This window comes from Cucurbita maxima, unplaced genomic scaffold, assembly GCF_002738345.1.
Source record: "Cucurbita maxima cultivar Rimu unplaced genomic scaffold, Cmax_1.0 Cma_Scf00014, whole genome shotgun sequence".
NCBI classification, from domain to species: domain Eukaryota; kingdom Viridiplantae; phylum Streptophyta; class Magnoliopsida; order Cucurbitales; family Cucurbitaceae; genus Cucurbita; species Cucurbita maxima.
This window is the reverse complement of record NW_019272030.1, coordinates 3,445,350-3,460,017: the sequence shown is the minus strand read 5'-3', so window position 1 is coordinate 3,460,017 and position 14,668 is coordinate 3,445,350. Positions and strand designations below refer to the sequence as shown.

General features: G+C 36.1%; 2 protein-coding genes across 5 annotated transcripts; one reads left to right on the top strand and one right to left on the bottom strand.

Moving 5' to 3' along the window:
- The first annotated feature begins 520 nt into the window (after positions 1-520).
- On the top strand, positions 521-4,327 carry LOC111489029 (cystinosin homolog). 3 transcript variants are annotated; one of them, XM_023137041.1, is made up of 9 exons: positions 521-600; positions 716-857; positions 946-1,078; positions 1,535-1,624; positions 1,728-1,852; positions 3,028-3,070; positions 3,397-3,514; positions 3,605-3,654; positions 3,893-4,327. In XM_023137041.1, exons 2-9 carry the CDS (start codon positions 739-741, stop codon positions 4,037-4,039), a joined length of 825 nt encoding a protein of 274 aa, XP_022992809.1. In that variant the 5' UTR covers positions 521-600; positions 716-738; the 3' UTR covers positions 4,040-4,327. The 3 variants fall into 3 exon arrangements, with proteins under 3 accessions (XP_022992809.1, XP_022992808.1, XP_022992807.1); XM_023137040.1 differs by having other exon boundaries at positions 525-600; positions 668-857; XM_023137039.1 differs by having other exon boundaries at positions 525-857.
- Positions 4,328-4,801: 474 nt separating this feature from the next.
- LOC111489028 (protein WVD2-like 7) lies at positions 4,802-8,797 on the bottom strand. 2 transcript variants are annotated; one of them, XM_023137037.1, is made up of 8 exons: positions 8,497-8,797; positions 7,870-8,391; positions 7,441-7,791; positions 7,291-7,349; positions 7,118-7,193; positions 6,967-7,032; positions 6,775-6,879; positions 4,802-5,289 (listed from the first exon to the last, which is right to left on the bottom strand). In XM_023137037.1, the coding sequence occupies exons 1-8, from the start codon at positions 8,566-8,568 to the stop codon at positions 5,080-5,082; spliced, it is 1,461 nt and encodes a 486-aa protein (XP_022992805.1). In that variant the 5' UTR covers positions 8,569-8,797; the 3' UTR covers positions 4,802-5,079. The 2 variants fall into 2 exon arrangements, with proteins under 2 accessions (XP_022992805.1, XP_022992806.1); XM_023137038.1 differs by having other exon boundaries at positions 4,802-5,286; positions 8,497-8,796.
- Positions 8,798-14,668: the final 5,871 nt, after the last annotated feature.

Below are 14,668 nucleotides of genomic sequence, written 5' to 3'. Positions count from 1 at the left end.
ACTGAACCAATCATTTAGTTAAAAAAAAAAAAAAAAAAAAAAAGTAAGGGTGAGCGACAATAATGAATTGAGACTTGTTACTATTTGCCTGGTTCGAGGTGTTTGATGTGCAAAGGTTGTTGAACGACGAACCAAAATGCGCAATGGGCGACTCTCATGATTGACATCTCATTAGAATAATTGAATGAGATATTTTAAAACGCAATTAAGATCATTCTCAAGTTTTAGCCTTTTGAATGTCAAAACATTTACTCTTTAAAGAATATAAAAAATGTATGAAAACGATTTGTGAGATCCTACGTCGGTGTGGAAACCTATCGAGTAGTAGACGCATTTTAAAACTGTGAGACTGGGTGCTATGTGTATATCGGGCCAAAACTGATTTTTTTTTTTTTTTTTTTAATTTCATAAAATAGGGATAAGGTGCGCAAAACAATGGAAAGCACGAAATTAAATAATTAAGCGTATGAATGTGCCTTTCTTCACGTCTATATTCCATTTCTATTTTTTTTTTATTAATATTTGAAGAAGAAAAAAAAGTAAGGACAGGAAAATTTGAGAGGGAAGAACTTCCCGGTGGAATCTCCCATTGATCAGGCGGTAACCATCCGCCTCGTCGTTTTCTCTGCTTCTGAATTTCATAATCGGCTAACGAATCGAATTTCAGGTTGCGACGACAAATTTTCTCATTCTTCTTTGTTTCATCTGCCTTTAGCCGAAACAAGGAAACGAAGAAAAATGGCGTCGTGGAATTCGATTCCTCTCGAGATTACCTACGAAGTACTGGGATGGTTCGCCTTCGTTTCCTGGTCCATCAGTTTCTATCCTCAAGTCATCTTAAATTTCCGTAGGAAGAGGTACTTTTCGTTGATTTCCATTTGTTTATTCCATCCGCCTTCTTCTTCTTCTTCTTCTTGATTTTTCATTGTTTTTTGTGTTATGTAGTGTCGTGGGACTGAATTTTGATTTCGTGCTGTTAAACTTGACTAAGCACTCGACATATTTGATATATAACGCCTCGCTTTACTTCAGCTCCGCTGTTCAGAAACAGTACTTTGAGAAGTATGGTTTCGATCAGGTTTTGGACTTCTTCGACTCTGCTTCCTTTTCCTTTTTGTTTTCTCGTTGTGTGTGATCGTGCGGTCATGTTTTGATGTTGGAATTAATTGTTGCATCGGTGGATATATCTCGCCTTTATTGCCGGTTTTATTGTGTTGGACTTAAAATTAACAAACATAATTTTGCCTATAAAATCTGGATGTTTAAGTTTGAATTCAATGTCCTGCTCCTTGGTGTGAATTTGTGTGTCTTAGTGTTTAACATCTCCACATGTTAGATGGAACTATTTCACATTGTAATCTCGATCTAGAACTGTGTTTGATACTGTAAATTTTTGTTAATTTCTTCTTACACGTTAGTATATTAACTATAAGTATTACACTTCCTTGGTCAATTGACGTACATGTATTGAGTTTGCAGATCCTTCCACCTTTATATTTTCTTCTGATCTTGTTGATTTTCTTGGATCTCTCAGATGATACCTGTTGCTGCAAATGATGTTGCTTTCTCTATACACGCTGTTCTGTTGACGGCAATCACGTTGTTCCAAATTGTGATCTATGATGTTAGCAGTTTGGAATTCTTCTCTAAGTTTATATTTGTCCTATCCGCTGGTCTATTTAAAGATTGATTTTACTAACATATGTTGATTACTTTTATTTTTGCAGCGTGGAACTCAGATAGTTTCCAAAATATCGCTTACAATTGTGACTGTCGTATGGATATTTGCGGCAATTTGTTTCTTCATTGGTCTGTCTAGCCATTCTTGGCTCTGGCTAATCTCCATATTCAAGTAAGGGGTTTCCTTAAGAAGTTTCCTGAATGGTGATATTTTATTGGTTGACACTTTTAAATCTTTTGATGATCTATTATGTACTGAATCGGTCGAGTCAACACCTATGACAGGAATTCTATAATACCTTATAACTCATAAGGATGTGAAAAGCTACCACAAAATTTTAAAAAATCTGATTGGTGTTTGTCCTAGTACGTAAATTGTTGAATTTCTTTGCTACATAATAACTTCCTAAAAAGAGAGATTCTACATTTAAACACTTCTATTTGCAATATCCTAGCTATAGGTTTCTAGGAAAGCACGGGATACCTTTTCCTGTTATTCAACCAGATACAGTGGTGCAAGAATCAAGAGTTGCTTCCTCAAACACTTTTCGGCCATAAACTCTGGAAAATGTTTCTTTGATAATGACAGATTTTCCCCCTTTAAGAACTTTGATGATGACAGTTGAAGATGTCTTTTTAGGAAATTTCCCAGAGAGAAATTGTAGTGGCTTTGAGAATAGGTGGAAATGTAATGGTTAGATCCTAGAAAAGGTCATGTTTTTGGTTATTAGATGGACTTCTTTGATTGCATCCTTGTGTATTTATCTTCCTCTTGGATTCTATATTTTATTTGGATACGAAATGGAATCACTTCATTAATAGCTAGTAGAAGGACAGGTGCAATATCTGCTCTGCCAGAAACGGGGTTGAATCTACACCAACCAAGTTGTATGCTTGTATAGTACATGAAATGAGAAAAAAACCTTTGGATAAAGCACCGCAACTAGATCATACATGATGCGAGATAGTTCTTTGGGGTTATCTTTTTTAATTCTGTCTTGGATGTATTGAAACTCCCATAAGCAAAAGATCCAAAAAAAAAAAAAAAAAAAATCTTGTGGGTTAGTGAAACATCTCTCAAACTTGCAGATTGAGGCATATAGCTGACAGAAAGCTTACTCGAGCCAATTAGGGATCTCTTTGTTACTTCTATAGGTCTTTGTTGGGAGAATGTCTTGTCCTTCCACTTATGTTATGTCTTTTTGATGTTTTGACATTGCTAAACAACTTCTATTTTCAACTTAATGAGTTATATATATTTTTTTTTGGTCATTCAAATTGTGGCTTCATTGTAGAGAATCTCAAGTCTAGTTTGTCATTTAACCTCGAGTACCTTAATTTTGGCAGCTCAATTCAAGTATTTATGACGGCTATTAAATACATACCTCAGGTGAGATTTTCTTGCTTGTTTAAATTTTGTTATAAAAAAAGACATTGACCCATCAGTCCACTACCAGAATACGTATGACCAAATTAGGTTGATTAGTTCATTCAAGGAATTGGCTTTAACCCTTTGTGACTGTCCATCGTTGGGTCTGCCGAAAGTGGAAAACGGAAATTAATCAGCTTTAACTTGATTAAAAGTTTACATGAATAGGAGCAACAAATTATCATGCCTGAGCCTGTTATCTTTTGTCCAAGTAATTGCGTTCTTTCAGTTAAAATTATAACTGAATTTGGGTACGTTTTGATGCTTATAAATAACGCATTGTTAAGGCAATCATGAACTTTTTGCGGAAGAGCACTGATGGATTCAGCATTGGCAACATACTACTCGACTTTCTGGGTGGATTGGCAAATTACGCTCAGATGGCAGTGCAGTCCATAGATCAAAGTATGCTATCTTTGTCTTTGCCTTTTGGTTGAAGCGTGTGAAATTTTTTGACCCGGGTTTTATATAAATTCAACTTTCTTTTTCTTCCAGATTCATGGGTAAACTTTTATGGTAATATTGGGAAGACATTGCTCTCTTTGGTATGAATTCCTCCTTACTTCTATGATAGATGTTTAATACCCTTGGAGGCTTAGAGATGCAGAAATTTATAAATTAACCTGAGTCCAAAACTTATTGTTTAACAATGCTGTTGAGACCATTTCTATGCATTGAAAAAATAGAACGGAAAGATCTGTTAATCTCATTGATGTCATCAGTCCAACAAAACCAAATTATTTACCTGATACTTGCGCGTTGCTGTTATTTAAATTTTTGCAGATAAGTATATTCTTTGATCTTCTTTTCATGCTTCAACATTACGTACTATATCCTGGCAAGACGCCTGTTGTGTCTCAGAAAGCCGATGAAGAGAGAAGAGAAGCACTTATTGCGCCTCCGGATCGCTCACAGTCCGAAGGTGTATAAGGTTAGGTTTCTCTAATGTGTAGCCGAATGGTGTTTGGTTGGAGTAAAAATTTGTCAATCATGGCATAAAAACGCATTGATTTATCAACTTTTAGGGATGAAACGAATTTCACTGAAGCTTTGGATGTAAATATAAATTGTTTTAGGGATGAAACAAATTTCACTGAGGTGTTACCTAGGTCTTAATTGTTTATGTTGTGATGACATTGAAAATTAAAATAACCCCAGTGAGCTATATTTGGTAGCTGTAATTAATTCGAGTTGAAATATCAGTTGGGCTTGCAAAAAGAAATGGCATGATATCTTTGTATTATCATATTATATGTTACTGATTGAGATTGAGAAAAGATAAAGGCAGTTTAATCTCAATTTTTTCATCACACAATGATCTAGGGAAAGATAGAATAGAACCATTATGACCTCCTAAGTTCATTATCGGACTTAAGTCAATAAATTATCATAATACTTGTTAGAGAATGCCATAGTTAAAAACAAACACAGTAAAAGATAAAAATTTAAAATTTAAAAGATTAAGAGCTAACTCAATAATTACCTAGATAAAATTAAAGATCAAAACGGAATTATTAAAAAAAAAAAAAAAAAAGGAAACAGTTACAAATGGGCTTAAAAAAAAGGAGAGGCCATAACAGAGAAAATCTCTCACACAACCCCTTCTATATAAAGTATAAGTTGCCGTGAAGTGGAATTCGTCGCGGAGGACATGATTATTTGGTGTTTGGTAGAAGAAAGACAGGCAAGATAAAGAGTAGAAGAGGCAGTAAATTAGGAACAGGCTAGTCTTTGTTGAATTCTGAAGAATAATGATAACTTCATAGCCCATCAAATCAATGTTCTTTACATATACCGACATTTTTATACAGTAGAGTTCATACCAAACAAGGCTTTGTTACATAAAGATTGACAGATATACCAGTAGGACAACATGGGTCCACTGTAATTTAGAGTACATGTCGAGATCTGCATCATATCTCTCATGAATAAATGAAAATGGTTTCATCAGGGAATCTGCTGCTTGACCTTCACTGCTGAATATTAGGAGATGTGTTCTCATGAGCAGACATTAAAGTTCGTAGTGACGGAGAACGAGCCTTTCCCTGAACACTCTTATTCATGTTTCTGCTGCTTTTAACTGGAGGCATATACCCAGAATGGGGCATTGTGGTTTCTCCTGTTCTGGGACTAATCTTTCTTCCTACTTTTGGCGATGGGGTATGAGTCTTGGGAACCTGCTAAGGAAGAAAGGGGCAGAAACAATTATATCAATTCATCGCCTATTGTATTAGGCTATCAGCATGTGGGATTTTACTCTAAATTGTGCCAAATAAGCAGCAAAATTGTAATAGATAAGCCCACCACTCGTAGATATTGTCCTCGTTGGGCTTTTCTTTCTGGACTTCTCCTCAAAGTTTTAAAATGAGTCTGCTAGAGTGAGGTTTCTACACCCTTATAAGAAATGCTTCTTTCTCATTTCCAACCAAGGTGGGATCTCACAATCCATACCCCTATAAGAAATGTTTCGTTTTCCTTTCTAACCAATGTGGGATCTCACAATCCACACCCTTATAAGGAATGCTTCGTTCTCCTTTCCAACCAATGTGCGATCTCACAATCCACACAATCCACACCCTTATAAGGAATGCTTCGTTCTCCTTTCCAACCAATGTGCGATCTCACAATCCACACCCTAATAAGGAATGCTTCGTTCCCCTTTCCAACCAATGTGGGATCTCACAATCCACACCCTTATAAGGAATGCTTCGTTCTCCTTTCCAACCAATGTGGGATCTCACAATACACACTCTTATAAGGAATGTTTCGTTCCCCTTTCCAACCAATGTGGGATCTCACAATCCACACCCTTATAAGGAATGCTTCGTTCTCCTTTCCAACCAATGTGCGATCTCACAATCCACACCCTAATAAGGAATGCTTCGTTCCCCTTTGCAACCAATGTGGGATCTCACAATACACACTCTTATAAGGAATGTTTCGTTCCCCTTTCCAACCAATGTGGGATCTCACAATCCATACCCCTATAAGGAATGTTTCGTTTTCCTTTCTAACCAATGTGGGATCTCACAATCCACACCCTTATAAGGAATGTTTCGTTCTCCTTTCCAACCAATGTGCGATCTCACAATCCACACCCTAATAAGGAATGCTTCGTTCCCCTTTGCAACCAATGTGGGATCTCACAATACACACTCTTATAAGGAATGTTTCGTTCCCCTTTCCAACCAATGTGGGATCTCACAATCCATACCCCTATAAGGAATGTTTCGTTTTCCTTTCTAACCAATGTGGGATCTCACAATCCACACCCTTATAAGGAATGTTTCGTTCTCCTTTCCAACCAATGTGCGATCTCACAATCCACACCCTAATAAGGAATGCTTCGTTCCCCTTTCCAACCAATGTGGGATCTCACAATCCACACTCTTATAAGGAATGCTTCGTTCCCCTTTCCAACCAATGTGGGATCTCACAATCCACGCTCTTATAAGGAATGCTTTGTTCCCCTTTCCAACCAATGTGAGATTTCACAATCCACCCCCTTGGGGTCTAGCGTCATCGCTGGCACATCGTCCGAAACTTGGCTCTAATACCATCATTTTTAACAGTCTAAGCTCACCGCTAGCAGATATTATCCTTTTAGATTTTAACACCGTTGTAAGTAATGTTTCGTTCTCCTCTCCAACTAACCCCTCGTTTACCTCATTGTTCATCTGTGCTTTTCTCTCCCTGTAAAAATTGGGCAATGGCCTAGCTTTGAAGCAGGAGCTTTGATGCAGTTTTGTTACTTCTGTTTCGGTTTTCTCCTGCAGAAATGTTAGTCCGTTAAGTTGAGACTTACCATGTCAATAAGTCGGTTACAGTTCACTGAGTATAGTTCATGAAGAGATTACCTTTAGTTTTGTTTGAAGTTGCACCTTTTTTTGGGACTCATTTGTGTTGAACTTCTCTTCAAGTTTCTACAGTATTGAGGAGAAACAAGCAATCAGTTAGGTTTATTGTATTTGAAAAAAGGCACATGACAAGAATGCAGCAAAAGCTTGCCTCCTTTCTTCTCGCTGCTCTTTCTTCGGTTCTCAAGCTGAAAGGTGTGAATGAAAATGGCGAGTACGATTTGTTTCTGCAATTATTACACAAGAATTTTGGTCAGCTATCACTAAATGATAACATGTTGAGGCCTCTTACGAGCAGCAGACAGACAGGAGAAAGGCTACAACCTTTTCTTTTCTGACCAGGGTGTCGTAGAAGGATGCTTATGGGGCACATTCTTCAACGCCTGCAGATCACCAAACATTACAGAAAGATTAAGAAGAAAATCTCCATATTCAAAAGATGCATTCCTAGACAGTAATGAAAAGTGTGGCAACCGTGTTCGGTGTTCTAAGAGGAGTTGAGCAATCTTTAGCTGGTTTTGAAGTATTGGACCCAACTCTTGAGCGTTCAATCTTTCTTATGACTGTTGAAGTTAGCTTGTTGAGCTCTCGAATGGGTGTGAAGTTCACTGCCATCCTAAGAGATTTAGGAGTAGACTTCCTTTTATCTGCAGACTCTATTACATGTTTGTTTGCTACTTGTTTTGGAGTCGAAGCTGGAGCAATTGGTTTGGCAGGTGTAGATGGGATCTTCGATGACCTACTGAACAACGGAAGCTTTGGGTATGAAGTAGCTGCTTTCTTCTTGCTAATGGTGGACGGATGCTCCAAATTCTGGCGGGAACTCTGCAACAACAACACAAATAGTATCAGATAGCAAGAAAACTCGTAATATTTGAATGAACTCAGCATTATTTTGAATACCTTAGGAAGAGATTTTTCCATCTGGGGTGTCCGAATGAGCTCAACTTCAGTCAACCCACCATTCAAATCAACACCCTGAACCTTCTGAGGAATTTCGTCGAACACTTGGTGGGCAATGCGAGAATCAGCTCCCTCAACCTCCCTGCTTCCAACTTTCTCCTCCTTAGGATCAGAACCGTCGCAACTACCATGTTGCTCGACGCCGGCAGAGGACGGCATTGCGGCCTGCAGAGAAGCACAGCCACCGACATCATCAACAGTTTCAGTTTGTTGGACAGAGTTGGAAGACGCAGCAGCATTTTCTTGCTCAAGCAAGGCGGCAGCCCGCTGAGCAGCAATCTTCTTGTAATGGGCTTCAAAGAAAGCTTTCTTCTGAGCAACAGATCCAGGGCGAGAGAACTTCTCAGCTTCTTCAACATAGCGATTGTGGGAAAAAGTGGACCATTTATCCCAAGCCAAAGACTCGGACATGAATCTCCCGAAGGAGACGGACTGGCCGAGAGCATGAATTGGATGATTGCCCTAAAAGAAACAGAGAGGAAGACAGAAGAAGAAATGATTGAAATGGAATCGAATTGAAACAAATTGTACAAAAATTACAAAGGGGAATGGTGGGGACTGACTGACCTCCATGGATTCATTAGGAAAACCTGAAGTATAAGAGAAAGGGTGCTGAATGAGGCAAGTTGAATCTGCCATGGAAGCTCCCAACTGCAAGAAACAAAAAACAAAAGAAAAAAAAAAAAAAGAAATCCCAAGCTCGAGATATGCTTGTATTATTGCATATGGGTTCTGGGTATTATTTTGTCATGTCGGAAACTGGAAAGCTTTCAAATTTTGAATTTCAAACAAGAGAAAAAGGTGCTCACCTGCAAGAGTAAAAAACAATATAAAGAAAATGCAAAAAGGAAGAAGATGGTCCTGCAATTTTTTTAATTTTTTAATTTTTTAATTTTAGGGGTCTGTCTTTTTTTCATCCAGATTTTTTTTAAAAAATCACGATTGACCATTAATTTAGAGAATGATCAAGAGTTTATAATTAAAAAATACTCTCCATTGGTATGAGGCAGATAGAGAACTAAGCTATTTAATAAATAATTTTGTCTTGGAATCTTTAAATTATAACTTAATTTCCGAAAATGGTAATTACGTTTACCATTTCTTAAGTTTTCGAATATTTAAAGCGTCATTTAGTGGATAAATGAGCAAATTACATCAAAATTCAGCCAAATAATTAATTACAAATAATGAAAAACAAAATTAATTTTCTAAGACAAATATAAAATTAAAAAAATTATACAGTATCCTAAAGATGATTATTAATATTATTTTAATCGGGAATGGGTCCCATTGAGTAGAGATACCCGACTTCAACGGCCAAATTTTGTTGATGAATTTAAATTTAAACTGGCCTCAACGGCTCAACTCAACCTAACTAACAAAAAAAAAATAAGTCAAGTGTGAAAATTATTATTAAAATATTTTAGCTTTTAATCCACGTAGGCGTCCTTTAGTGATAAGAGAGAAACATATTTTTTATTTATTCTAGAAACAAAAATGATTTAAATATTTTTTAAAATCTGAAGCACTCTTATCTATTCACTGAATAATAATAAAATATCTAAAATTAAAATTTTAAACATATATATTATATTTTATGGAAACAATTTTGACCTAATTAATTTAAAATTTCTTTATAATAATTTTCAAGTTTATTATTGAAATAGAGAATAAATTTCAAAACCATAATAAAGGGTTAACAGTTACAAAATTATTATTTTTTTAAATAGTGAATTTTTTAATTTATTTATATTCTCGCTTATATGGTGTAAATGCACGCCTTCTCGGAGGGTAAAAGCCCATCTATACATCAGATGGTTGCGTATATGGATGCTATTGAGTGAAGCCTAAGGATTGTTAACTTCTGATCTTCAAAATGGTAATTAACATCTTATTTACAAATTTGAAAAGTTAAATATGCAACCGTAAAAACTTTTAATATACTCAACTTGAACCGAACCGAACTAGCCTAATGGTAAGTAAGAAATCCTTATCCGAAAGAAAGAGAGTGTATGGTAGTTGAGGGTAGGGAAGGAATGGATGTGTTTGGATGAACAACCCGTGGTTAGAAATTAGGAGCTTACATTATTCTTGATTGAGACTTAGTATTTGTTTGGTAATGGTAATAATGGTAATTCTGGTTAGAGATCTCCATTTTATAGCTCCAAATGAAAAAGAGACTCTCTGTTTAGACGGTAAATGAGGGAGACTAGAGACAAGCCGCTCCGCCCCACTTAATATAAATATATTTTCAACAATATATATACGCTTTTGGCTATATTAAAAAAATAAATGGTAATATTTAAACTAAAAGTTAACGTTACAATATTAAATTTTGAATTTTTAGAAATGATGTTAGTAGATATATATATTTGTTTATGAAATATTTAGATTTCGACCTCTGTAAAAATAAATGAAGAATTTTACGGAGATCTATAATGAAATAGGTGGTGAAAATGGGTCGAGAAAGACTTTCCCACCTCTACCCTCCCCATAGATATCTCTACTCACGAGAAAATAAATAAATAAATAAAGCACCGAAATATTATTTTTTAATGGTAATGGAACTTAAGTCAAATGAGAGCACCCATTTTGATGGGAAATAAAGGGATTTAAATACTATAATATTTTTTAATTAAAAATATAATGGCAGGATTGCTCGGTTATTTTCAAACTAATTATCCGTGCGAGCATTAATTTTCATGGTTTTGCTTTTAATTTTCACGAACTAAGCTCGAGACATGATATAATCGGTAGGCATAGATGATGACAATACACCATTGAATGCACGTTTCCTACCATAGTTATATTTGATACCATAAATTAATAAATCGACCTATAACAACACGTATTGACCATGGCTCGAATATTTGGGCTAAATTGGTTAGTCCAATATAGCATTCTCTAGGTGTAGGTTTAGGCATAAATTCACCCCAAATTAATTAATGTAAGAAAATAATTTTTATTTATTTTATTTTAGACTTCCACCATAAGTCAAAATTCGGTAATCATTTCCAATATCTTTTTTCCAATAACTATAAATATTTATTTAGTGTAAATTATAACCATTTTTTATTTTATTTTATAAATTTAAAAAAATATATTATTTGATTCCCATTTGTGTCCACGTTATTAAACTAATACATTCATGTGCATGTTAAACAATTGAGACAAGTAAAATTTCAATTAATATATGAATTTGGCGAACAAGCTCTTGCTTTGACTTATCTCTCGGGCTCCACCACAGGTTGGATTTGAGTGCTTTATTGATCGTTGACTATCTAACACGCAATTAATCCCTCTGCTTGTCGGCTGCTCGGATCTTTGAGTTAAGGCTAATTAATCAGGTGGGTTGAGTTGACTAGACATGCAGTATTAGTTCGTTGGCGAAGATAGCTCGATACAAAGTCAAACTTTCCTCTTCGAAAGGGTCGATTAAAGAAAAAACTCATAAAGAAATTTGTTCATTTTTACGAACGATATCATTATTCCTTGTGATTTTGGGATCTTCCCCAATTTATTTTTATTATTATTATTATATCTAACATAATTTTTAAATGTATAAACAAAAAATAATTTAAAGAAAAATTAAACATTAAATTCACGAATTTTATAAATAAACGAGATAAATGTGCGGCGAATAAAAAAAGTAGGTCCAAGTGGTCCATAATAGGTCAAAAAGATCGGCCCATTTGAGAGGGTAAAACAGTAATTCAGATTCCTCCAATTTACTTTTACCATTTACCCCTCTACAATGGAAGTTACCGTTTCTTTCTGTCCGTACTCGTAACATATAAAATATCACATCAAATATCTAGTTTTATTCACAAGATATGCTAATTATACTTTTTATATTTAATTCACACAAACAATCAAATGATGTAATAATATATTTTATTAATTATTGGAAGATATATATATATATATATATATCCATAAGTTTTATTTTAATTTTTTCAACTCGGAAAATTGTTAACTCTAGCAAACATGTTTAAAAACGGTGAGATTGATGATGATATGTAGAGGGCAAAGCGGACAATATTCTAGCGGTGGACTTTGACTGTTACAAATGATATTAGAGCCAAACACCGGATGATGGTGTGCTAGTAAGGGCGCTAGACCTTTAACGAAGTGAATTGTGAGATCTCAAATTAGTTGAAACAAGTAAAAAAAAACATTCCTTATAAGGGAGTGAAAACCTCGTAAGGAACCAAAGCGGATCTCTTATGAAACAATGTTTTCTTTCCGACCTTTTTGACTAATTGATATGATTTCGGAGGGCAACTTTTGTTAAAACTCGATCAGTTTCTTGAAAAACTTGTTTTCGACATGAAATTTTGAGTATTTAGAGATGGAATTGTTATACCCAATTCTTCAACTCGATGATAGATCGCTCGAACCTGTCTAATAAGGTTTCGTGGCGAAAAATGTATAAGATTATAAGAATGTATGTAGAGTTTAAGACATAAAAATGTTAAAATGGGAAGTGGGTGGAAGTAGTTTGGGGTTGGCCCTTGGAGAATTGAATGCAGGGAGGAGCTCCCCTGCTTGTGTTCCCACACCCCACGTTGATCCATGTTGTTCGAAGACTCTGTTTTTTATAATATGCATAATACATTTATTGTTGCATCGGTAAGTCATTACGCAATTGGAACGAAGTTGATTAATTAATTGTTGGGTGTCAGACAAGCACACTGTATCCATAAAATACTCACCTCCCTAATTCCCTAATCTTCTCTCTCCTTCACAACAAACTCGTTTCATCATCATCATCATATCATCACCATCATCGAGAGAGAAACAGAGATCTGAGAGAGACCCATCATTCAATTCAATCATCAAAAATGGAACTGCCTCCTACTTTCTCATTCTCAACACCCTAATTAATTGCATCTCTGTTTCTTTTAACATCACAAAGATTCACAATACAATCCAACCCTCTTTGATCTGATTCTCTTACTCTGTTTTTCTTGCTCTGTTTCTCATACAACAGTGAAAAGTTACAACAAACAGTGACCGACCGTCCAGATTCCGGGGACAAAAACAGAGACATGAAACAGGGGAAAAACAGAGCAAAACACAAAACTAGTAAATATATACTCAGACGATTGGACTTCTTCATCGATCTTGCCCAAGATTAAGAGCTTTTTTTGAGAGATTTAGCATCCAACGGCCTACCTTAGAAAAGGGATCATCGGGTCTGTTTCTGGTGCTGGGAGTTGCTCTGTTTCTGGTGCTGCTTGCTCTGAACCAGACCCATCGGGTCAAAAGAGGGAAATTTCAATGTCTCTCAGTTGGGTTTGTGAGATTTAAGAAATTCTCCATGTGGGTAGCTTCAAGAATCGGTGTAATCGTGCCAGCAGATGAGCATGGTGACGCATCGTCTCATGATGTAGAATCGAGCCCTCTGTTGTTCGACCAATCTAGCGCACTTTCTTGTAAAAGAGCACCTTCTGTGAGAGGAGGTTTTGATGAGAGGGAAAGAGGATGAGCGGGTTCTGGTCAACCCCTCTTTCTTGGACGTCTTCCATTTGTCATCGAAGTAGAAAGAGGGATCGGTGGCAGTAGCAGTAGCAGTAGAAGTAGAAGTAGTTGCAGTAGCACCGACCAGGGAAGCCATGGATGAAGAAGATTACACCCTTTTTCTCTCTCACACACACACACAACTCGTGTGTGTTTTCAGTGAGAACAAGATGGGAGGATGGGGTTTGAGGGGTTGAAGGAGAGAGAAGAGGGAGGTGAGAAGGAACCTGGGGAAAGGGTTGTGGTTAGTACTATTTATAAAGCGTTTGAAAACAGAGTAGAGAACAAAGAAACAATGGGTGTGGAAAGGATGGGACCAAAAGCTCTTTCAATAATATTTCATCACAAATAAAAACTATAATATCAGCGAACAATATCTATTAACAATGGATATTATTTGCGGAAATTGAAATGGGACCTGCGAGACTTCAACTCCGAGAGATAATCGGAGATCTTTTACTTCACATAAGCCCACAAGACCGCTTTTAAATATAAAGTTAAACCAAAAGTTGAGTTTATAAACTTTCCTCATCACTATACTAAGAGAGTTCAATAATTGAAGAGTGTATTTGTCTGTTTTTTTCTTTTCCTTCAAAGATCAACATGACGTTATGACAACACATCACTTTGTTTCCATTCGAATCTAGAATTTTCCAACTACTCCAAGAAAGCATTTCCTTTTTACCCTATCTTTTATACTGTCCTTTAAAGCAGTAAAAAATATGCTAGGCGAGATCGTGGCCCTTGTGCAGCTATCCAAGGATTGAGGGACATGTGCCCTTAATTTGCTACTATACTTGTAGCCTTGCCACTTATTTCATTTCATTTATAATCAATTTGGTTCATATTCGGTACAAAAACGAGATGTTTTCTATATGAAAGAGGCCTTGTATTTGTCTTTTCACACGTATCCTCTTGAATTATTGCTTTCGAAAGGACGTCTCCGTCTCTGTCTCTTCCAACCCGGTGTCGTGTTCGAGTCAATTTGGGAGCGGTATCGAATATAACGAGGATGACTGTGACGAATTTACGTTGAAGATTTTAATCTCACCAAGAAGTCATTTGATAATTTAGAGTTCTCCTAGAATTAAAATGGGACAGGCTGTTGAGTTGAGCTAAACACTCATAAGCAGGGTTGGCCCAGTTCCACAAAATTATTGGAAAGTCCAAGAAAAAGGCAATAATTTAGTGACCTGGAAATGGGTCTGTGTTGGTG

Bases quoted from the DNA above. Each gene is read 5' to 3' on its own strand.
- LOC111489029 (XM_023137041.1), top strand. From the start codon at position 739: ATGGCGTCGTGGAATTCGATTCCTCTCGAGATTACCTACGAAGTACTG. The intron at 1,079-1,534 runs GTTTTGGACTTC...TGGATCTCTCAG, and splicing joins AGAAGTATGGTTTCGATCAG to ATGATACCTGTTGCTGCAAA. The intron at 3,515-3,604 runs GTATGCTATCTT...TTTTTCTTCCAG, and splicing joins AGTGCAGTCCATAGATCAAA to ATTCATGGGTAAACTTTTAT.
- LOC111489028 (XM_023137037.1), bottom strand. From the start codon at position 8,568: ATGGCAGATTCAACTTGCCTCATTCAGCACCCTTTCTCTTATACTTCA. The intron at 7,792-7,869 runs GTATTCAAAATA...TTGTTGTTGCAG, and splicing joins TGGAAAAATCTCTTCCTAAG to AGTTCCCGCCAGAATTTGGA. The intron at 7,350-7,440 runs GTTGCCACACTT...GGTGATCTGCAG, and splicing joins CTCTTAGAACACCGAACACG to GCGTTGAAGAATGTGCCCCA.